The following is a 23,772-nucleotide window of genomic DNA, read 5'->3' as shown; positions in this document are numbered from 1 at the left end:
CTGTATCAAACCTGACGGGCAAAGTGGCCTGAATATTAGGTCAGCCATTTTCCATCAAATTGCTATCAGTTATTGTTGATACAGAATGAAGGTTATTAATTAAGCAGAAAGGATTTGTGCAGTCCAGGATCAAGATTGAGCAGCTCTTCTTCAGCATGTAAGATCTTGCTATCAATTGTTAGTCCTTGTTATCTATTGCAGCTGGAAATTCTTTTTAAAGTAATGTGTTAATGTACTGTTCTACTTAGGAAAATGACTGAGTGGGAATGTGACACTGTACTTCTTGTATTTATTTTCACTCACTGAATTAAAAACTAAAATCTGTCCACTTTCCAACTCCAGCAATTATTTTCCTTTCTACCAGATGCACAAGCTTCTCCTGGAACTTGAAAAAATCAATCTATGGCATCTTTATCACCCATGATACTGTATGGAGCAGATAGAAGGCAGGACTCGAGGAATGTGCTCTATGAGCACAGGGCATCCTCACTGAGGCTGCACTCCAGTCTCATTCACCTCTCTTGGCTCTGTGAGAGCTAGAAATGAATTGGTCAAGTCAGTGTAGTAAAAGTTTAGGAAGGGTAGGGAGCAGAGATGGTGGTTAAGGTCACCACTTCACACAGCACTTCCTTTAATTGATCTTGCACTTCAGTTTTTTCTGCGTAAGGCTCTGTCCCAGGATAACACTGGTGTCCTGCAGGAGAAAGCCAAGAGATTGGTACTTAAGGAGAAGGAGCTTGGAGGAACTCTTCTGGGTGTACATCAGCAGTCCCCCATCAGTGAGATAAAGGCCCTTCTTTTTGGTCAGATTTATTGCAAGTGAGGAATAGAAACCTTTTTCAAGGTCTTTTGCTTCTCTTGCCTGCAATGCTGTGAGGCTTGAATCAGCAGCACTCAGGGGCATTATCTGCCCTGTGTTTTCCTGCTATTTGTTTCTGCTCTTAAGACTGAAATGCTGTATTAGATTAAAAGCTCTACATGTGTCATAAAGCTTCCCTTTCAGCTGAGGAGTGAGGACTGAGGTGCTCAGGCATTGCTAAGGGCATCTGATGGAGGTTTGCTTATAAGATCTGATTTCATGAGGTTTGCATCCTATTAGAACATAGTAGGGACCAGTCGTGCAAGCGTGTTGAAAAGTAAAAACACAACAGAAAACCCCTTATGAATATTAATAGGCCATGAAACAATACAAGGTGAAAATGGTGATGAGGTGGGGAGAGGCAGGCAACTGATACCTGGTGTAGCACAAGGGCCTCTGTTTCCCCTTCATTCCTCAGCCACCTGCCTGTGGTCTGACACTTTCAAGCCCTGATAGACTAAAGCTCAGGAATCTGATCACATCCCAGAATCAGTTTCAGCTCTGCAGCTCATGGCCTCTACATCAGAACAAGTGTCCTGAACTATCAGATCCCTGTGCACCAGTTGTCAGTCTTCCCTAGCAGCCCTGCCCAGGTGCAAGCCAACTTCAGTTTTCCAACTATTCAAAGGTTTGGTTTTAAAAAGTAGCTTGGCTTATCCCTAAAAATCTCTTTCATGGGTGAAGTATCATCTGTGTCCATCTGCAGAGGGACCTGGACAGACTGGAGAGTTGGGCTGATTCCAACGGGATGAGGTTCAACACAACAACCCCATGGGGAGCTCCAGGCTGGGCACAGAGTGGCAGAAAGGGACCTGGGAGTCTGGATTGACAGGAAGATGAACATGAGCCAGCAGTGTGCCCAGGTAGCCAAGAAGGCCAATGGCATCCTGGCCTGGATCAGGAACAGCGTGGCCAGCAGGTCGAGGGAAGGGATTCTGCCCCTGTGCTCAGCCCTGGTGAGGCCACAGCTTGAGTCCTGTGTCCAGTTCTGGGCCCCTCAGCTCAGGAAGGAGATTGAGGTGCTGGAGCAGGTCCCGAGAAGAGCAAGGAGGCTGTGAAGGGATCCAGTACAAGTCCTGTGAGAAAGGGCTGAGGGAGCTGGGGGTGTTGAGGCTGGAGAAGAGGAGGCTCAGGGGAGACCTCATCACTCTCTACAACTCCCTGAAAGGAGGTTGGAGCCAGGGGGGGGTTGGGCTCTTTTCCCAGGCAACTCTCAGCAAGACAAGAGGGCAGGGTCTCAAGTTGTGCCAGGGGAGGTTTAGGTTGGATATTAGAAAGAATTTCTTTACGGAGAGGGTGATCAGCCATTGGAATGGGCTGCCCAGGGAAGTAGTGGATTCTCCGTGTCTGGAGCTATTTCAAAAGAGACTGGATGTGGCACTCAGTGCCATGGGCTGGGAACCGCAGTGGGAGTGGATCAAGGGTTGGACTTGATGATCTCTGAGGTCCCTTCCAACCCAGCCAATTCTATGATTCTATGGTTCTATGGTTTATATGCATCTTTAACCTCAGTATAAAACATCAGCCAGTAAATCTCCTATATTTCTCTGAGGCTCTGGGACTGGTTCATGGCCACAGCTATGGCTTGTGGATCACTTCCTCTGCTGTAGCTCAGGAATCGCTGGTTGTGTTCTGCACAGTCTGTCCTGGTGCACCATCTCTGTTGCTTTCCTGCAGTACTTTGACTTTAATACTCTTATCATCCCTTGTAGTTTGCTCTTCCTACCTGCCTAGCAAAGAACTGCCCTCCTTTGTTCATCTTTAGCTTTTGAAATTATATGCAAACTGGAAGACCCCAGAATCCCACAACAGGCCTGCTCTTAGCCCCATTTTACACACTGAGAAACTGAACCAAAGGAAATGATCATCAGATGGGTTGGCCAAGTTGGAATTAAATCTTCTTTTTCTCTAAGTGTACTCTCATGAGTGGCCCTTTGGCTTTCTGCCCAGCCACTCCTGCCAGGGCAGGAACTCCTGTTTCATCTTGCAGCACATGAAAGTTGCCAGGCCTCTGGGCTATGGAAATTCATGGCACGTACTGGCCTTCCAATTTGTTCATATTTCATTTCTTACAATGCTAAGCTCTCTGCAGAAGTGTTTGGAAATCCCCAAGATATTTATTATTTTTCTTTATACACATTTCATTATCAGTTGAATTATTTAGTAAAGAGGTATGTTCATATTTTATTGATATAATTTGAGGGGTAATCTTACTCCTTTTCCCTTAGCACTTGTTTAAAGAAAACAACGTTTTCTTCTGTGCTGCTTTTGTTTGTTTTCCTTTCATGCATCCCTGAACCTCTAAGCATTTTACTGGGATTTTTTTTGTAAGAGGCAACTGAGTTGTGTTGAGGAGGTTAAGTGATTTGCTACAATTCATAGAAGGGAGCAGCAGTCAATGAGAAACAACATATAGGCACCATGCCTGCTATTCCAGTGCTGGAATGTTATCAGGCAAGATGTGGCCAGTAATGCTGTCCTTCCATTTTTTGGCAAACTACCCATGCTGGAGCTTATTTTAAGCAGGTTCTACCTAAAGTGATGCTTTCAATTTCTAGATAATGGTTTCATGAATTAATTTTCTTGTTTCACTGCTGTTTTCCATCATCTTTGCTGTTACTTTTAGTTACGTTCTACCTCAGTTTCCCACCTGCTGACTGGGGCTAACTGCTTCAGCCCATTTCACAGCAAACAGGGATACATCAGAGCCTTAGAGTGCTGTAATATCATGGGAACTGTAAAGTTCCCAAGTTATTTCAAGTTACTGCAGCAGATGAACCAAGGTAGCTCTCTTTGGGAATATGATTTTTCCTTAATAGTCTGGAGAAAAGTTCCCTAAGAAGATGGGGACTTGGCAGGATTGACTGAAGCACCTAAAGCTTGCTGAAGAAGTAACTATAGGTAATTTAATTAAACTGCCCTCCTGTTTATTTTCTGCTCTTTGATAGAGAACTAAGCAGCCAAGTTCCACTGCTGTGCTGTTGTCTCTGGCCCCTGGTTGGTGAGAGATGTTTTATGGTTGGCCTCTTCAGGAAAAGGCTGCTTGTTTGCATTGTATTTGTGGCATAATTACTAATAGTACAGATCATTTTTATTAGCCAAGCTGTCTGCATTAAAATGATAAATATTTTTATATTATTAAGAACATCCAAGGGAGTCTCTGCAGCGGCAGGAGAAGGATGGTAATTTTTCGTTCAGCTTAAGAGCAGATGGTTACCAAAATGTTCAATGTAAATAAATTAAGGAGAAGCCACCCTGGCTAATAGTTAGGTAAACAGGTTTGGAAACAACTGGCTCAGGACCAGGCTTCTCTGTTCTTTTCCCACAACAGCTTCATTCTGCTTTTCGGCTTAATGTCCCATATGGATAGGGTGTTAATTAAACCAACTTGCTTTTGCCCCAGATTAATTAAAAAAAAAACTTGAGCCCTCCTAGAGCAAGACTGTCACTCACAGGCAGCTTTCATGAGTACTACAGGATACTTACCTAGTCTGAGTATCTGGGCTGTAATCAGATTTATTGATAAGGATTTCCAAATGCTTTTTTTTCTGGTAGCAAGACAGTAAATGATCTAAGAGATGTATAACTAAGGTATTTTACAGATGCATTCTTAGGTCTCTGATCAGTGCTGCAGTCACAATGCCAGGGAGAATTTCAACTCAACAAAAGAAGTAAATTAGAAGTGGAGAAAGGATAGGTAATTAGGGGAGGAAAATCAAATCCTGTAGCACAAGGATTGTAAATGCCTCAGATGTGGTAGAGAAGAAGGAAGCAGTGCTTTTCTTCCTACCTTCCAAAAGCAAGATATTCCAGAAAGGGGAGCTTGTGAATAAACTAATCCCCACTGCATTCACAAAATTAAAAGCTTCAAAAACCTTGAGGACAGAGAAAATTATGCTTGATTTTCTTTGAGTGGTTCTCTCCTGCCCACCTGAGTTAGACCTGGAAGGTTGCCTGGTATACAGAAAATACTCTTGCACAGGACAGTCCCTTCTTCTATCTTCACAGTCAGACTGATGCAAAAAGCATCATCTGGGCAACTGGCTTCTTCCCAATGTCTCTGGTCACACAGAGAGGATTCAGCATGCTTGCAAAAGGGTTTGGAGTCTTGGAAAGTAGCAAAATATGGTTGGTGCCCTGTATCAGGAGGAGAGCACATCCAGCAATGGTTTTCTCAATTGATGGAGGCCGGAGGTGAAGTAGAACCACTCCTCTTCCTGGTCTGGGACAGATACTTGCCTGGGATGACTTGATCAGTTTCTAGATTCTAGCACAGATTTTGTAGATTCTAGTTTCTAGATTTTCCAGCAAAATGTTGGATGTGAATGTATGAAAAAAGCATGATAGGAAGCAGTTAGCATATTACTATTACTGGTAGCAATGCTTGGTTATCATACAGCAAAAACTGATGAACAAAATGATAGGAATTTAACAGCTTTTAACAATACCAAAAAAACCCCAAACCTAATAAGACTGATTGCAAAAATGTGTGGTGTAAGATGAGAGCTTAGTAGGAGGTTGATGGAAGAGAAGTGTTAAAGTATGTGACTTAATGAAAGAAGTTACTGTACTAGATCAATACACTGAAAACAAAAAGCAATCCTAGGTTGTCTAACACAAGCTGTCCCTCTAGGGTGAAGGCAGTGTATGTGGCTTTGTCAATTCCCATGTGCAAAAAAAAAAAAACCAACAACAAAAAAAACCACCCCTGCAATTGGCATATAGGTAGAGAGAATGGCTTCTGGATGATGGGTACAGTGGAGAATCCACCATATATATGAGGATTTATTATTTAATCTAGCAAAACAGAGGCTGAGAGGACATGAATGCTTTTTATAAATATATCAGAGGAGTAAGCACCAGGGAGGGAGAAGAACAATTTAAACTAAAAGACAACATCATGATCGGCCTGGAAAAAAAAGTCTCCATATATGATATCTGCAGAGCCACAGACATCATATGTGGAGCCCATGTGCTTCACAATAATTTCTCCTACTTAATTTTTCATAATTAAAATGAATTCCTAAGTAAATGGACAGCCCCTAAAATTCTGAACTTTAAGTAAAACTTTTATTTAATGTCATTTATAAGAGCAGGCTCTTATCTCAAGGCCTAGGACTGCTTGAATGTCAGGAAATGCTCAGGTGCAGGTTTTAGCAGCATTAATGTCAAGACTAAAAGCATTATGTGGGCACACTGAAAATTTTCCTGCCAGCCTGAACTGATGCTGATGTTTCACCACCCAAAGCCAGTGACAAGCCTGTTGTCAAGCAACATGTATCTGCACTGCATCAGCGACCCTGGAAAGTGAGAAGTGATCTGTGTGGTCTACTTTTCTCTTGTTTGATAGACTACTTTTTTTTTCTCCCTTCTTGTAGCATTTAAAACAAAGTCTGTGTGTCGCAAAGCAGCAAGGTACTTAAAAAGAAGTAGTTTGCAGTGAAGAAAATTCAGTTGGTCACTACAAGTAACCCCACTGTGAGCTCTATTGACCAGAATAAAATATGTAAGTTTTTGATTTATGCCATACACCTCCGTGGATGTCAAAAGTAACGACTGAGGTGATGTTTATGACAGGAAAAGATCTGTGTCTACACAAACAACATTCATATAGTACAGATTTAGGATCTGAACAGCTGCAGACAGCTAATACCTTACATTTCTTATCTAAGCCTCTTTGGTAACAAGTCCTTATCCAAGCACTGGAAGGCTAGGAATGAAGGTAGAAAGTTGTAAGGAGGTGATGTAGAGTAAAATTTTGAAGCCTTTCAAGACTTCCTATTCCTTGGCTTTCTAGGATGTAGGACAGTTAGGGGTTAAGTGAGTGAACTGTGAATTTGCAGCCTTTGGCTGGCTGGATTCACAAAACTGAAGGATTTTAGCTTTGATTAACTGGATAATTACAGCTGTATTGTAAGCATAAGCTTCACTGATCTTTGCAAGAATTTATTTCTTACCTTGGCCTCAGAGACTCACTACAATTCTGCAGGGCTGACCCAGGGTACCTATGTAAAGATCTCCTTTCCACTTAGCCACATCCTCTTTCCTTCTCTGCATTAGGCTCCCCTTTGGCAATGATGCAATTTCATAGCTCCTGGGTGGTGTTTTTTCCAGATTACTGTCAGTCAGCTTAAAAAATTCTCACTAAGGTCTATGAAGTCCTGTGAGCCATGAGGGCAGGGTCAGGAAGTCTCCATGGCACCAGGGGACAGAGGGAAGGAAACCAGTGGCATTGCAGTGGCACTGCTTGGATGCAGCTCCCCCACACTGACTCAATGTCAGTCCCACATCTTTGTCCCCCCCTTCCCTTTGCTTCTCCTTTCACGGTGGAAAGCAGCCCCACCATGCAAGTCTAAATTGCAATAAAGTCTTCATAGTTCAGTTGCTGACTCCAGAGAAAAACTGAAGCCCTCATTAATCATTTTGCTTGTACAATATTTCTCAGTAGGCAGATTTTTCTGCTGGCAGCATCTGCTGTCACTCTTGAATCTTTTTGCAAAGTGCCCATTTGGTAGTTCCAATGTGTGCACACTAGACTTGAGAGAATTCAGAGCCCCACGTCAGGCATCTGTGCCATTCTGAGTTTCCAAACTTAAATTACTTCATACCAAGTGATCAACTGTGATCCTTGAACAGGAAAGGTGGGGAGCAGGAGGCATTGGACTTTGCTAGCTAAACAGGCTGAGATATGGAGGATCTCCCCAAAAATTGAATCAGTGGTACAACACAGCTTGTTTAGCCTATAACATTGAATAAATCATTAAATCAACAGTGATTCTGCTTTTGCAGATCCTGCATTGTAATTAAACACGAACTTAACATGCTGAACCTGAAACTTTGCAACCCATCTTGAGATGCTGAAGTCATGGACACCTTCTGAAGTTTGTCAGGGTATGTGGCATTTTATCCAGGTGGTTATTACAGTCCTGGCTACTCAGAGAGAACTCAGTATCTTGAAAACTTAGAGTGTTTTCTGAGATCAGGTTCAGTTTTTCTAGCCAGAGTTTAGTATTACCACTGCTTTTCCATTTCCTGCTGTTTATGGAAAGTTTGGGGTTCCAGAATCTCTCTTCTTAATTCCCAGATGAGCTTCAGTTTCTCTGATACCCTCAATCAGTTGTGGGGCAGAGACAGGTGAAGGCAGAAGCAAGTGGACATCAGGACTGTCTGTGTCTGTACAGTGGTTCAGCTGCTTTCCTGGCAAGCAGGACCATCTGGACTGAATATCCACAAGTGCTCTTCCATACAGGCCAGCTCTGTCTCAGTGTGTTGGCTCCTGGGAAGCTCTGGTGTGCAGAATCCAGCAGTCATCAGAGTTTGCCATAAGGACAAATTTGCAGGCAGACCATTCTTGGCTCTCGCTGTAGCAGTCTCTGAAAAGAGCCCTTCTTTTCTTTCCTCCACCTCACTTTCAGAGACATGACTAGTGTTTTCCACAAATGGAGAAGTTTACACTTCCCTACCCATAGCAGTCCTTGCCACAGATTTTGTTTTAGTTGCAAAAGCAACAACTTAGCCAATTCTTAAAGCCCTCACTGCAGCCACTGCCTTGTTCCTCCTGGGCATTTCCCAAGCATCAGGAGAGGCTGCAGAGGCTGTGACTGAGAGCTCTGATAACCCCAGTCACTAATGGATGCAATTATGGCCCTTAGTGCTTCTGCTGAGAACACGAGTAAGTAAATCTGTGCATAAGGATAAAAAGTGTGTGTTTCTTAAGCTTTCTGAGCAGCCTCTGGGACTGGTGGCCACGTTCCTCTTGCCAAGCCCTTGTGGAGGATGGAAGCTGAGGACTCAGCTCCGCAATCCTGCAGACTCCCTTTGAGTTGTTACATGGTCACTAGCTGGTGGCTGGGAATGGCAGGCATGGTCCCACACCAAATACATTTGTTTCGACTTGTTGCCTTTGCATTTCATGTGCCTCTGTCTGTGGGGCAGCTGGGTGTCTGCTGAGGAAGCCTCTCTGTTGATGGGAGCCGTAGACACAATAAATAGTGCTCCCCTTTCATTAGAAAGTGTCACCATGTTTGTAAGTTGTACCAGGGGATGTTTAGGTTGGATATTTAAAAGAATTCCTTTATGGAGATCAGACATTGGAATGGGCTGCCCAGGGAAGTAGTGGATTCTCCGTGTCTGGAGATATTTCAAAAGAGACTGGATGTGGCACTCAGTGCCATGGGCTGGGAACCACGGGGGGAGTGGATCAAGGGTTGGACTTGGTGATCTCTGAGGTCCCTTCCAACCCAGATGATTCTATGATTCATTCATTCATTCTATGGTCATGGGAGTTGTGGCTGGGAATGGACTGGGCAGGACAGAAAAAGCACCAGCAAGCTTTTGCAGGAAATGTTCCTCTCTCTCTGGGTGCTGTTCCATCAGTGCAGAATGATATTTGCATCTTCTTCACCAGAAAATGTATGAATTCCTGAATGATAGCTGTCCCACTGCTGGCTCCTCAGATGTTGGGAGGGAGCTGGGGGAGCAGGCGTCTGAGCAGGAGATTTTAGCTTCAGGAGACCTTTCAGTAACCAGTGCCCTGCCCCTACCCCTGTTTCCTGACTTTCTGTAGTGGCAGCAGCAGAAGTCACACTCTAAGATTCAGTCAGTGAGCTCATTGCACCCAAAGTTGTTTGTAGGCATCAGCTCCTCATGTTGTGCATAAACAACCAGGAACCCCTATGCTTATTTAGCCAATCTTCCTCTTCCCATGTCATGGTCTTTTTTTTTTTTTTTTTTTCCCAGTGTCCCATAGATGCTCTGCCTGGGTTTGGTGTTGGGTTTTTTTGTTGGTTTTTTTTTGTTATCTGAGAGTGTCTCTGTGTGGATTGGGACAGACCTGGTGGTAATTCCCCCAAATCAGACTTTCATGCTTTATGGAGTGGAGGTTTGTGCATTTCTTGCAAAACTTATGTCTCGTGAGATAGCTAGTGCCACTTGTGAGCATGAGGCTGATGGTCTTCCATTAGCATTCCGAAGACAAGAAAGAGCTGTGAAAGGGAAGTGGTTTCTGAATTGGAACTACAATTTTCTGATAAGTAGTTGGAGGGCTGCTTAATAAATGAGCCAGTGAGGAGTAGGCTGGGAAAGGCTGACAACATGTCCATTGTTGGATATAGATGTCCACTTGAAACCTGAGATTCATCTCTACACACTGCATGTTGGATCTTATGTAGCCTTTGTTTCAGAAGTGAGGTCTCATTTTCATGCCCCACAGGTGTCTCCAGTATTAGTGTGCCCTAGTTAATGCTGGAAAGCTGAAATCCTAGGGCAGGAGTTGCAGTTTGCAAGGGATCCATGAAGGCACTTTATGGAGAGTGAGCCCATTTTACAGATAGATCTGCCCACATGATCTGGGTTCCAAGAAAAGTGTGAAGTATTTTGCTAAGTAAGATGTTCTTTGTAATCCCCCAGACATGAGGGAAGGCAAGAAGATAGCTAAAGGAGGGCTTCTCTTCTCCTTGCTCAGCTGATACCTCCAGGAAAAGGAAATGACTTTTCCCCCTCACCTGGCTGTGTCACAGATGAGTTCATTTCATCATTAGTCAGAGTTTCAAATAGCAGTGAAAGACTCTGAACTTTGTTGACAGAGAACTTAATAATCAGTTTTCTGGAGTCCTAACAGTTGAGCACTTAGCCTTGGTTATTAACTGCAGGCAAGGACCAGTTTCTGGGAGATAATTGGGGTCATAAACAATATCTGTGTAATGGAGACTGTGCCCTAGGAGAGGGACTAAGGATATTCAGCTGCAAGAAACTTACTGTGTTTGGATGGCATCCAGGTGCTGCCATCAGCCAGCTAGAGGTCAGACTGCCAAGTTGTTGCTGTAGAGGAAAAGAAGCCTTTAGTGCTCAGCTCACAGCATCTGTCTGTGCTCAGGATGGCCCCTAGCTGCAAAAATGCTTGAATGTGACCACAGGAGGCTTGATAAAACTTAAGCAGAAATCTGGAAGGTGTGGGCTGAGGGCCATGTGTTTTTAAGTCCCTTTCAGTAAGAAGACACAGCAGATAGGATCAGTTCTGCAGCCTGGGTTAGGGTTGGTGGTGTCAGATGGATTTTCCAAGTTGAAGGCATCAGAGGGCTGAAGTGGCCCCCTTACATTGCTCTGACTGAATGGTAAATAGGGCTGTGAATATCCTGCTGCTGGAGCTTTTGCTTGAGCAGATGTGTGCTTGTGTACAGCAGGCATGAAATTTGTCTGCCCTATCTCCTGGGCCATTCGGGCTCTGCTGTGCCATTGTTGGAGAATTAAGATTTCTCTGCCTGGAATTCCTTGATAGAAGGACCCTAGGAAGAAGGTCCAGAAAATTACCATTAAGAATTGGGAGGATATTTAAATAGAGAGGATTTTTTTTTTCTGTACTTTCTAAAATAAAACCCAGTTTCTGACTACCAGCCCATTAAGAATCCCTGCTGGAGACACAGTGTATGCAGGGGTTCTCCAGCCTATAACAAGGTGTTTTCTTTCAGTGGAGGGCCTGTTGAGACTAGAAGAGAGCTTGATGGGATTTCTGATGTGGTATCAGGCTCTGGTTAGATTTTATTCCGCTCCAGTTGTTCCCTATATACGTCTGATTGGAAACAAATGGAAGAAAGTAAAGGTGCAAATGAGTTTCTGCAATGAATGCATTAGCCAAGCTAGGATGTGGCATGTTGGAATACAGAGTTTCTGATGGTAGCATGTGCATGCCTGTAGACCACAAGCTGAGCTGAGTACCATGATATGGAAGCTAGGGGGATACCTGACACACAGATCCTGCAGCTCTGTGCCATGAAAAAGCATCTTTGGATGCCATTGAAAGCATCTTTGGATACTCCCTCATTTTTAAAGGAGTCAGTCATTCTGCCCTGCTGCTTCCCATGTGTACTGAACTGCACAAGAAAGTTTAAGGGAAATCTGAAGGATGGTAATGTTGTCCTTCACTTCCCTATAGCAAAAGCATGACAGCATTGCCAGGTGAGGCTGTCTTGCAGAATCAAGACAGTAATTGTTGTCTTAACACAGAGACCTGAAAGGCTGTAGTCCATGTGCAGCTTATTTTTTTTTTCAGCTGAGCACTTTGCTCTGACAGCAAAGTTTGGCTTTGATTCAAAACAGAGAAGGGAAGTTCAGGTTCCCCAGGCTTGCAGTCTTCCCCACCACATAACTATCCCAGTAAGGCATGTGGGAGGATTTTCAGCAGCTGGTAAAGTGAATGAGAGCAGAAATATTACTAATATTTCTGATCCTGGTCTCTTGCATGAAATCCCTGCTGGGAACTGGATTCATCAGGCTAAGGAGGTTGGAGCCGGGGGGGGGGGCTGGTCTCTTTTCCCAGGCAACTCTCAGCAAGACAAGAGGGCAGGGTCTCAAGTTGTGCCAGGGGAAATTTAGGTTGGATATTAGAAAGAATTTCTTTACAGAGAGGGTGATCAGACATTGGAATGGGCTGCCCAGGGAAGTAGTGGATTGTCCGTGTCTGGAGACATTTCAAAAGAGACTGGATGTGGCACTCAGTGCCATGGGCTGGGAACCGCAGCGGGAGTGGATCAAGGGTTGGACTTGATGATCTCTGAGGTCCCTTCCAACCCAGCCAGTTCTATGATTCTACGAAATGGTCATCTTTGAGTTAAGGAAGGTCCTTCTAAAACTCGTGGGAGGTTTGAAATCCCTCCCTCCCAGTCCCACAGAGATGCACTGCAGACTAGAAATTCCTCAGGAGAACTAGAAACAGAGCAGAGAGGGAATCAGGCTCTGCATACACTATGATTCTGGTACTTTATGGTCAACCAGGCAAGGACAGGGGATACCTCAAGCTAGAGTCAAGACTGACTCAGGGGAAGGCCAAGAAGTAACAGGGACTCCTCCCTTTCAGATAAAGTGGAACCTATGTATCACTGCTTGGCAGTGGAGAAAAGCAAACTTTTCGTCCCAAGAGAAGCTGAGAGCATGGATGGTGCTGAGCTGGTGGCCGTGCTGAGGAGGTGGGCAGGAGTCTCTCTTATTCCAAATACTCACCCAACTATATGAAGCACTAATCTCAGAGGAAGGCCTAGATATCCCAGTGTCTCTGAGAGTCAAACTCTCAGGCAGTTCTTCGCTGGCATCAAAGAAGAAATCCAGTTTACCTGAGCAGCAGAGCCCTGCAGTAGTCACCAGGAAGCAAAGTGTGTGTGGGATCCCTGCTGTGCATATTGAAATCTGCCCTGGAAAAGGCAAGAAGGTGAATCTGTAAGGAAGCAAAGGGAATTGTCACACTTGCCACTTCACAGTCCTTACCTGAAGAACAGGGGAAGAAGGTTTGATGTATCCTTTGGCAGTGTTAGTGCTATGTCTAATGTATGCATTCAAGGCTGAGATTTCCAGGTTGCAAACTCACCAAGAACAAAATAAGTAGGATCTACTTGCTGACTTAGAAGTAGCAGAGGCAAGGGGACACATGAGAGGTTTGGGCATAGAGATAAGATGTGATCTTTGCACTGGAATAGATCTGATTGTCTAAGGTGTGGCTGGGTCCTGACCTTTCCTGTTCAGTTTGGCTGTGGGGAAGGGATGCTTTGCCTGGTCATCTGTTTGCTTCCAAAGGTAACATGCCTCCCACTCATGACTTCAGTGCTTTTCCCTTGACAGCTGAGATGGGGAAGAAGTTTTTGAGACTGTGCCATGGCAGAGGCTGTATCCTGCCTGTTGCTGGCATGCTGAAGGAGGAGCAGGCAAGCATATTTGTGCCTCCCTGTAAATTCCCAGCTTCTTGTAGGACAAAGCTTTTAGCTTAACTGCCTTATTATCCTTTGGATGGACAGAAAGATTCCTGGATAGCCTCTGGGATGAACAGGTCATTTCTCTGAATTGAAAAATCTTTACTCAGACTTAAGTCAGTTAAAATTTGTGGCTTTGATTTCTGAGCTGCCATCTGGTTCGGGTATTTTTTTCAGTTCCTCCACGTGCCTGGGAGAGAGGTGGGGAGCACGCAATCAAAATAAGTGGGGAATTCATGGATTTCTCACTGGTGCCAGCCATCTGGCTGGAAAGCATCAGCTTAGCTGCTCCAGCAGTGGGAAGAGGAAATGCCTGAACCTGGGCGAACCATATTAGCAAGGCCAGATATATTCCCAACTTTACTGGGATTATTTTTCAACAAATTCTCAGATCACTTAGATGTAAAATGCTTGAGTCACAATCATGTGTTTCCATAAGGAAGAGAGATGAAGCCTTTAATAATAAGGTGGCAGAGTACACAAAATATTCACAGCAGCTGATAAATCAGCAGAGCAGACTTTTGATGTCTGATCTTGGCAGCTTGGAGCACCTTTCTGCTGGTGAAACACAACCATCTTTTGCTCCCGTACCCCTTCCCAAACTGCTGCTGGGGTGACACTTCAGGTACTTTCTGATAAATTTTGGGTAAGCAGTATTGTCATGGGAAGGATTTGTAGCCTGACTGGACAGAGGAGTGCCCGACTCTGCCTGTGTTTCAAATCCACTGGGTAGCACTAGAGCATGGAAGAAAAGTAATTTCTTACATAAGCTTGGATTATGTTATGTACTTTTTATCAGTTGTAAGGGGCTCAGAACCGTGAAAATGACCTTTATCTCTCTATGGATTTTGTCCTTTTTCATTTTACAAATATTGACTATTTTTTTTTTCTTGTGTCTTTATCACAGCTGAATTAACAAGGCTGTTTAATAAGAGTCTCTGGTTCATTTGGGATCTTTCTGTGCTGAAAGCAGCTCAGTGAAGAATGTGCAACCACTGTTACAGAATTGACAGAGTAGGTGATGTGCCCTGACAAGAGCTGAGCTAGCATGGGTCAAAAAGCAGGCTTAAAAAGATGGTCTCTTCAGCCTGGGCACAAATACTAGGAAAGGTATTTGGTAAGGAATAAAATGTTATGTCTGGAAGCTCTCTTTCTCAGACCATTAGAGCTTGAGGCCATTGAAAATCACTGAGTCTACTGGATTATTCCAGTTCTAACCACATATCCCTAGGTGAGATCAGGAGCCTATATATTTCCAGTCCTTGTGATCCAAAATGTCAGGTTTTTTGAACATTCTGTCTCTGTCCACACTCTGTGCCACATACAAGCTCTTGAATCAGTCCAGGGGCTTGCATAAAATCCTGGGGAAAAAAAAAAAAAAAAAAAGGCATGGAAAACTTCACCAATGGCTCCTTTTCCTATTGGAGACTCATCAGTGTGGCACTAAGTCTGATGGCCACTTCTGATGCTTTTAACACAAGTGAGAGTGAAGGTAGAATCCAACTGACAGCTGTCCCTTGTTGTTCATATGCACCACTGCAGTTTCTTACACAGGACCTGAAGGCTGGAGAGGCTGGGAAGAAGCAGCCACTGCACACAGTTCTCTGGGGCACGCTGAAATCTCATGCTTTTTGGTATCATCTCTTCACTCTGCCAGTGGCCTTGAGACACCCTGTATGTTTTATAGCAACCTGTCTGGCCAGTAGCAAAAACCTGACCTGCATAAATTCCATGTTTAGAAAAAGAGATGTTGCAATGGAGACAGAAACTTATGTCCAGTTTTCCTTCTTCCCAAGTAGGCAATGCCACCTGTAGCTTTGCTGTGGGCTTATCTTTCTTGCAATCTTTCTCCTTAAGCCTATAAGTTGGAGAAGCCTATCAAAGGGTAAGTCCTTATCCTTAAGCACTTATAATCTATATCAGAGGATGGCAGCCTTTCGAGGAGGTCGTACAAATTTGTACCATTTTCTCTCAGAGATCATAGAATCATAGAATAATTTGAGTTTGGGAGGGGTCTCTAAAGGTCATCTAGTCCAACCCCCCTGCATCAAGCAGGAGCACCCTCAACTAGATCAGGTTGCTCAGAGCCTTGTCAAGCCTCACCTTGAATATCTCCAGGTAGGAGGCCTCAACTACCAGCCTGGGCAACCCATTACATTTTTCCACTACCTTCATGGTAAAGAACTTTTTCCTAACATCCAATCTAAATCTACTCTTTCCGTAATTTTTTTTACAAGAATTCTATGTCAGGGCAGATCTTCACCCTGGTATTGAAAGCACTTGGGAAACGAGAGGACAAGTTTATATTCCTCCTCCAATTAATATATCTTAGAAAGTGAAACAATTGAACAAAAAATATTAAAATGGCTTTCAGCTTCTGCTTGGGCCATATAGAAGGATATCTGTGAGGCTGGAGAGTGTCCTTGGGCTGAGGCAGGGCTGGTCCACTGGGTTACACTACATTTTAACCACTGGGTTGGTTAGGTGCTCCGAGGCCAATCTTCCTGAATTCTTTTTTTCAGTGGAAATTTCAGCAGTCCCACCAACCACGTCTTTACAAACTATTTCTGTTTTGGTGACACACTGCTTTCCAACAAAAAGTCAGAAAACTCCCAAACAACTCTTAAGGGTGCTCAGACATTGGAATGGGCTGCCCATGGAGGGGGTGGATTCTCCATCCCTGGAGGTTTTTAAGAAGAGGCTGAATGTGGCACTCAGTGCCATGGGCTGGGAACCACGGGGGGGAGTGGATCAAGGGTTGGACTTGGTGATCCCAAAGGTCCTTTCTAACCTGGATTATTCTGTGATTCTGTAAACCTCTCACTTGCAGAGTTAGATGCTTCTCCCTGAGGGCTCAGCCAAGGAAAACAAGTCACTCCGTTCATTTACCCTTCTGAACCCTGTCTCAGTGCTGCAAGGCAGAGGCATCAGCAGTTATTACTGCTTCTGAGGCACGTGTAAAGAACAATTAAAGCTCCTTGTGCCAGTGAGGAGCCCTGGGGTGAGCCAGCCCTGGAGACAGCTGCCCTTGTTTTGCTGTGTGCAGCAGCTTCCCAGACGATCATGTTGCAGAGGGAAGGGAGGATGTCTTGCTGATCACAGAGTTAAAAGTTTAAAACTCCCAGACTAAACTCAATGTGGCATTTCTAGGCTTTTCGCTGGTGGCAGCCGTCTTGGTTTGTAGCATTCAGGGCTGGGAAGAGCAGAGCAGCTGAGCCTGGGAAGCTGTTTTCAACCATGGGATTGATGGCAGGAGTGAAGCACAAGTGTTTGAAGAGCAAACGCTTTGTTGTGCTTTGCCTGTGACACTGCGGGATCTAAATCTTTGATCCTAAAATGACAGAAAGGCAGTTCCTTCATCTCAGCCTTCACAAGGTTCAGCTAAGCCTTCTCCAGCTGCAGGCAGGAGGGCTTGAAAGAAGGTAGTGTTGGCCATTCCCTGGAGATGGGTCCTGCTAGGCAGTGTACATGGAGATTTCAGATGTGCCCAGCAGTCAGCGTGGTCTCTGCCTGTTTCAGCTGCTTGTGCCAGAAGAGGAGTGTGTTTCCCCAAAAAGTCTCAGCTACAGGATAAACCTGTGCAGCTCCCCAGCTGGTGTGTGTGGGGAAGGGCGAGCGTTTCTCTTGTCTTTGACTTGCCTGGAAACTGGAACCCTCTGCGGAGGAAATTTGGAAGTTGTCATTGGCATCCCTACTGAGAAAGTCAACAGGAATCTGTCAGCGCCAGTCATGACAATACAAATACAATTTCCCCACTCAAAGCACTGCACCAACTGTACCTAATTAACCTTCATGACAGTGCAGCAATACAAGGAAATAGGGATCATTAACTTCAGCTTCACTTCAGAGAAGGGGAAGAGAAGAAGCAGTGCCAGCCCCATGCATTTCAAATTGAGGTAGGCTCAGAAAAATCACGAGGTTAAAAATAATAACAATCCATCTGGGGTTCTCAGAGCCTGAAGAGTGCACTTGAATCAAACTTTAAGTTTTTTCTCCAAGAAATGTCAGTACTGGAAACTTCTCTTCCATACATGCTTCTTTGTGACTCAACAACCCAAGGCTTTTAGAAAATCACGAATTCTCAATCAGAGTGGTGCAGAAGCCATAAAGGTCAGAGCAATTTGCTTGGTGTTGCTTAAAAATCACCTGGGCAAAGACAGGACCAGACTGTGTGAGTAGCTGACCCTCTACCCCTTGCTTCTTCCTCCAGACTGAACATTTTTCTAGGTAGAGGAACCTGCATAAATCCACCAGTCCTCACTTAATAGCTGCCAGGGAGGTAATTCAGGCTTGAACTGGTGACCTCCTGCCTTCCTCTCAGTCTGCTGTGGGACAAACTATGACACTGACTGGTGACATTTTGGTCTCTGAGCCAGCCCAGGGGCCCAGCAGGGGTGGAAGTGTCCTGAAGATGCAAAACCATACATGGTGCTCCCTGAGGCAGCTTTCCTGGCTTGGGGCTGTTTTTATAACTAAGTAGGCAAGAGCAACTTGTACCAGTCCTTTTTAAAGTAGAGCTCTTGTCTGTCGTGTCCACTGCCAGCAGGGACCAAGGGGAAGTACAGTGCCTGTGCCATTTGTAGTTGGCACCAGCACAGACCAGGCTGGTTTTTTGTCTCACGAAAGAAATGGAATGAATTTGCAAGGCAAAACCACAGAGCCGTGTGGAAGCTTTGAAAAGTGGTATTGGTTGTAACCCATAAACTGATCTCACTTCTGCCCAGAGTCATAGGTGCTGTCAGGTTCAGACTAGAAGATCCTGTTTTGTCTGGAGCCCCACCAGGCTGGAATCCTGCTCTGGAGAGAAGCCATGGGGGCATAGAGGGCTGTGGCTGAGGAGGAGAGTGGGGTGTGTGGGGTCCTGACCCCAGTCCAGAGAGCCAGCATTCATAAAGGAATGCATTTTGTGAATATCTTTTTCTCCTTCTTGTGTTCTAAGCTGATAGTAGGGTGAAGTGAAGCTGAAGGAACCCTTGAAAAGGCCAGGTAATTGATGGAAAGCAAAAAATGCTTGGCAGATGGTGAAGATCTTTCATGAGCAGCATGGGATACAGCAGGCTCAGGGAACAGAATTGTGCCCCTGCTCAGGTTGTGTGTCTGTCTCTCTGATTATTTTGTGTATTTCATCTCTGTTGTCTGTCTTGCCCTTAATCTGGGCTCCTCTGTGCCAACAAAATGCTTAGCTCACTCCATTGTCTGAGAGACTAATTTGCACTGTAAATCTGATGCTTATCTTACATGACAGTTTACCATGGGGTTTATTGCAGTCCTGAAGACTAATTGAGGATGGCTAGAAATCATTCAGTGCATCATCTGGAGTACAGAAGGAATATGACCTGTTTCAGCCTTTGGCCAGGTTAGGATGTGTCCTCTTGTAGATGGGGACACAAATGATTTCTTTTTCTCTTTTCATCTATTTAAACCTGAAGTTGGTTGGTTGTTTATTATGGTACAGCTTCTGTTCTGCATTGGAGATGTTGGGATGCTTCTGAAACAGTTAGGACTAAGTCCTCCATTCCTCCTCCCTGCTGCCTTTCGAGTTTTAAGGACAAGGAGAGTGGCTGCAGACCAGGTACAGGTAGATCTTGTGCTCCAGTGTGCTGAAGCTTCCTTGTCTCTGGCGAGATGATTTGGAAAGAACCTTTGTCCTTGTCTTTTCTTCATTAGTGTTCCCTAACACTTTCTCCAATGTGTTTTAGTTCCTTTAACATCCCCCCACAATCTCATCTGCAGTTGCCTTGTTCTCTCTCATCCCTGGGCCATCCACCTGCAGGTGTTCACGGATCATGTACCAGATTTTCCCACTAGTGGTGTCCTGCTGGGTATCTCCAGCAGCCCCAGGTCAGTCAAAATGTGGACACAGGCCTAAAACTTCCTACAGAAGAGTTGCAGGTAGCTTCAGAAACAGTTTTATCTGGATAGACCAGGAAAATTATTGATAGAGCTCTTGGTTCTGCAGCTGGGAATACCAGTAGGTGTTTTAATGCCCAGAGCTTCTGCATTGCAGTCCTGTGATGGAACACAAAAGATTTTGCTTCCCTGGACAGAGGAGCAGGAACAGAAGACTTGCCCTCCTCTGAGGATTGGAGGACCAGTCTTATATTTGATGAGTAGAGCCCTGCTTTTACAGTTGTTTGGCTTTCTAGATCCCTCTGATATTCCTGCCATTGGACTGAAGACAAAACACAAAACCAGCAGCTGGAGGGGCAGGCAACTGAACTGGAAATGGAACTATGGGGTCTCAGTAACGTTGAGGGAGAGGGGAAAAATAAACACTTAGAGAAATTGTTGAGGAATAGGCAAGTAATGTATCATATACCTGGTAGAACTGTAGCTACACCAGAAACTGCATTCAAAATCCACTTTGCTGCCCAGATGATCAGACAGACAAGTAACCTCAGGCTTATTCCAAGTCATCAGAGCTGGTGAACAGTAGACTCCCTCACAGCCACTGTCCTGAGAGCTGCCCAAGGGAGAGAGCTCTGTACAGCCTAGGAGAAGCTCAAGGGAAAACCTGTGACTCCAAGAAGACTCCAAAATCCACAGAATTTTAGAAGACTCCAGCACAAAAATACCTAGGAAAGGTTCAACATACCTCCTAACCTGTCTTCTCAGTTAGTCTACTGTACACAGTCGCCTCTGAAGAAGCCCCTTTCTCTTCCCTGGCTAGAAATGGAGCCAGAGGAATCAAATCACCTGAACTTAAACTTCTTTGTTAAGTGCTTGAAAGTTAGTAATTTTAATCTGAATACATCTTGTGTTTCCTAAGAGGCCTGAAAAATCCTTCTTTCCTTCAGCTAACATGGTACAACCTGAGAATCCTCAGTGTGAGTAGATGGCTTCCCCACCCACCCCAGTGTTTGTAGTACAGGTTGCAGCTCTGATCACTTGGCAAAGTCAGGTTGTCTCTTCATCCATGTCCATCCAGCACTCTGGGGCAGCTGGTTCTTTCAAGAATAAAAATAAAATGGAAAGGAAAAAGCTTATTTTCCAGCAGCACTTAAAGAACCTACTGTGTTGTGTGACAGACAACAGGAGGATGGTCTCTGCTCCAAGGGTATCTTGGCAGAAGTACACAGAGTAGCAGGTATGGTAAAGACATGGTGTGAAACAAGTTAGTAGCAGTAAGAGGAAAATGAGTGTTTAGACTGCCTAGGTCTGACATCTCCATCAACCAGGGTGTGTAGCATGCAAAAGCCCCACAAAATGATGAGCTGCTGGGCCAGCCTTCCAGCACTCTTTGGTTGCTGGAGAAGGAAATCCACAGCCTGCAGCATTGTTGACTCTGATCTGTGGAAATGAAAGTTGGTGGAGACATGGAAGTGGAGTTCCAAGGTAGAATTTTCTGTTGCTTGGAATATTATTAACAACAGACCAAAGAAGCTGCTGCCAGGCTGGATAAACAATGGGTATTTAAAGAAAGGGGGTGAGGGGAGCTGAGAGTGTGGGAGAGTGAGATGGAAGGGCTGGAATCTCCAAAGAGAAAGAGCATTCACCCAGCAGCTCTCCACTAGTTCTGTAGCAGCTACCAAGCTCTGTTAAGCTTGTCTGGGAAGCTGCAGCCAGGGTGTCTCCCTCTTTGGTCCCAGGGACAGATGCCAGGCCTGTCCCTGGGCCAGCCTGTGCAGCCAGACCAGCATCTTCCTTGAGGCAGTGGTGGAGCCTCTGCTGTGTTCTGCCCTGAGACTGCCTGGAGCTGACATGGCCCCTGTCCTGCACTCTCTGCAGAGGCATGACTGCACCATGGTTTTATGCATGCTTTCAGAAAGCCATTTCCATCCCAGTCATTTCCTTGCTTCTCAGGAAATAGGGTGTGCACTGAGCTGGGGGCCAAAGCTCTCCTGCTGCATAAGCTCTGTGCAGCTTTTCTTCTGAGTAGTTAATGGGTTAGAAGGGCTGCTGCTGCTCCAGGGATTCTGTATTCCCAGCTGGTGCTTGCTTTTTTTCCTGCCAGGATTGCTTTATTGTATTTTTGCAATTATTAGTAACTCATCTCGTGTATGGAACTGGCAGTGAATCAGAAGTCAGAGCATCCAAAATATCTTACCCCATGAAAAGAGCAGCTCCTCCTCTGCTGTGTGTGCGCAGCTGACGCAAAGGGAGAGGATTGTGTGGAGGCCAGCAGGAGAGCTGTCATGTTTGAATCCCGTGAGCATCAGTTCTTTCTGTCAGTGCTTTCCCAAGAAGTGGTGAGCTGTGAACGTCACGTCTGCAGTGTCATGGGCAGGTACAGTGGCAGCTTGGGTGGGTAATGTGCTGGCCTTGCTCCAGCTGGCACAGGTAAAGCAGCAGTGACACAGCCTAGCAACTTAAGCACTGTCTTGACACTATTAAATACAGAGCTGAGATCTCTGGAGGGCTTGTACAACCTGAGGTGATGTTTGTGTCACTGTATCTTTGCTGCAGTTTGTTATTTGTGCTAGCTCACTGGCAGTTCTCACTGGATAGGTCTGTATTGTGCCTCAGTCCCTCATCTGGCGTTAGTGCAGACCTGCCTCCAGACAGATGCTGCTGAGGACCTGCAGGCCATGCAAATGTCAGCTGGTGCTGTATACAGTTCCTGCCTCCCATGCTGGCATTAGTCTTTGTGATTTACTGGTGTTAGCCAGCATGCAGGAGAGGGAAATTACATCTCTTCTTGGTAGGATTTGCTTTGCGTTGCAACACTGAGGTTTGTGAGTTAGGGGCTGCAACTGAGCTGTCATCTTCCCTTCTCTGTCACCTGGGCAATTCTCCTTCCATCCCTACTCTCCCACAGCCCTCTCCTGCCGTGCTGTGGGCCTCAAATCACCCTGGTTCCTCCTTCAGGCACCAAGAGGTCTGGAACTGCAAGGGACATGCACCATGGTGAACAACTCTCCCAGGCTGGAAGAGGCTCCCAGAGAGTTCTGCAGTATGGACACTTCTGACTTTCCCTTTCTCTCTCTCCCCTCAGATGCCAGCAGGGACCATCCACAGGAGCAGGCAGGGGTGATTTGGAGGATGACGGGCGGCCTGTTCAGCATCACCCGGGGAGCCGTGGGGGCCACGTTGGGAGGAGTTGCCTGGGTGGGCAGCAAGAGCCTGGAGCTCACCAAAACAGCTGTGACCAGTGTCCCCGCTGCTGGCGTCGGACTGCTGAAGGGCAGCGTCACGGCGGTGACCGGGGGTGTGGGAGCCGTGGGCAGCGCGGTCGCCGGCAAAGTCCCTTTCACTGCAAAGAAGAAGGACAAAGCTGACTAATCCCCACCGCAGCTCTCTTCCAAGAAAATCGACCTGCCCATTCTCTACCCCCAACACAGCACCTCTTTGAGTTGGAAGCAGCTGCTTCAGGGAGGGTCAAGCACCCAAGCAGACTCCAGCCGCAGCACCTCCAGTCTGGCTCAGAGCTCACAGAGCCACTGTCAATGCCTTTCATTCCCATCACCTACTGGGAACCATCTCTATTCCCAGGGCTTCAAAGGTGCAGTTGTTTCTGCCATTTCCTTTCTCCCCTACTGCTTTTGCAAGCACAGAGGGGTGGGGAGAGTGTGCCAGGCTCCATCTGCCTGGAGGTGGGAGTAACAGGGGAGGAGGAGGAATTATGCCTGGCTTGAAGTGTGGGTTGTGTAGTCTAATTCATCTTCAGTTGGGAAGACATACCCTGAAACACCCCTTCCCTTGGCTCTGGGAGATGTGTTTGGGGGATCTGCCAGGGGAGAACCACAGAAGAAAGTCCCACTGACATAAAGGAGAGATACTGTGGAAGTGGAGGAAGCCTCCATCCTGTTCTGCACCTCTTACCTTTTCTTTGCAGGGCCTGTCCCACCAGCTACTCCCAGTCACTTACTCCCTGGCTGAATTGCAGCTGTCATAGAAGGAACCCTCAAGCTCAGCAGAGCAGCTCTGGGGATGATGCCATACAAATGTATCATATGGCCTGGGCCATCAACTTCTGCACACATTTTCTTGGTGAAAGGCAGAAGGAAGAAAGCTCTTGTGTGTTCCCACCTGGGGAAGGAGGTGACAGTGGCATCTGCCAGGTCTCTGTGATACAGCAGCACAGGTGATGATCTTCCACAGAGAGACAAACCAGGCCCTTGGGTTTAATTCTTGAAGTCCTGGCAGCATCCCTATCTGCATTATGGGCATTTTGACTCTCTCACTCCACAGATATCAGTAGTAACCATGAGCAAATGTGTTCCCAAATGTCACCCATGT

At 45.6% G+C, this 23,772-nt stretch overlaps 1 protein-coding gene across 1 annotated transcript in view; it reads left to right on the top strand.

Annotated features, from left to right (window-relative positions):
• LOC103534463 (transmembrane protein 263) overlaps positions 1 to 23,009 on the top strand; it is a 213,040-nt gene extending 190,031 nt beyond the window's left edge. The window contains exon 3 of the mRNA XM_030452228.1: positions 22,529 to 23,009. Within this exon, the coding sequence (XP_030308088.1) occupies positions 22,529 to 22,815 (287 nt within the window). The 3' untranslated portion in view covers positions 22,816 to 23,009. The remainder of the gene's footprint in view (positions 1 to 22,528) is intronic.
• Positions 23,010 to 23,772: the final 763 nt, after the last annotated feature.

This window comes from Calypte anna, chromosome 5A (genome assembly GCF_003957555.1).
Source record: "Calypte anna isolate BGI_N300 chromosome 5A, bCalAnn1_v1.p, whole genome shotgun sequence".
Taxonomy (NCBI): domain Eukaryota; kingdom Metazoa; phylum Chordata; class Aves; order Apodiformes; family Trochilidae; genus Calypte; species Calypte anna.
The sequence above is the reverse complement of the archived record's forward strand: the minus strand, read 5'-3'. Positions and strand labels throughout refer to the sequence as shown.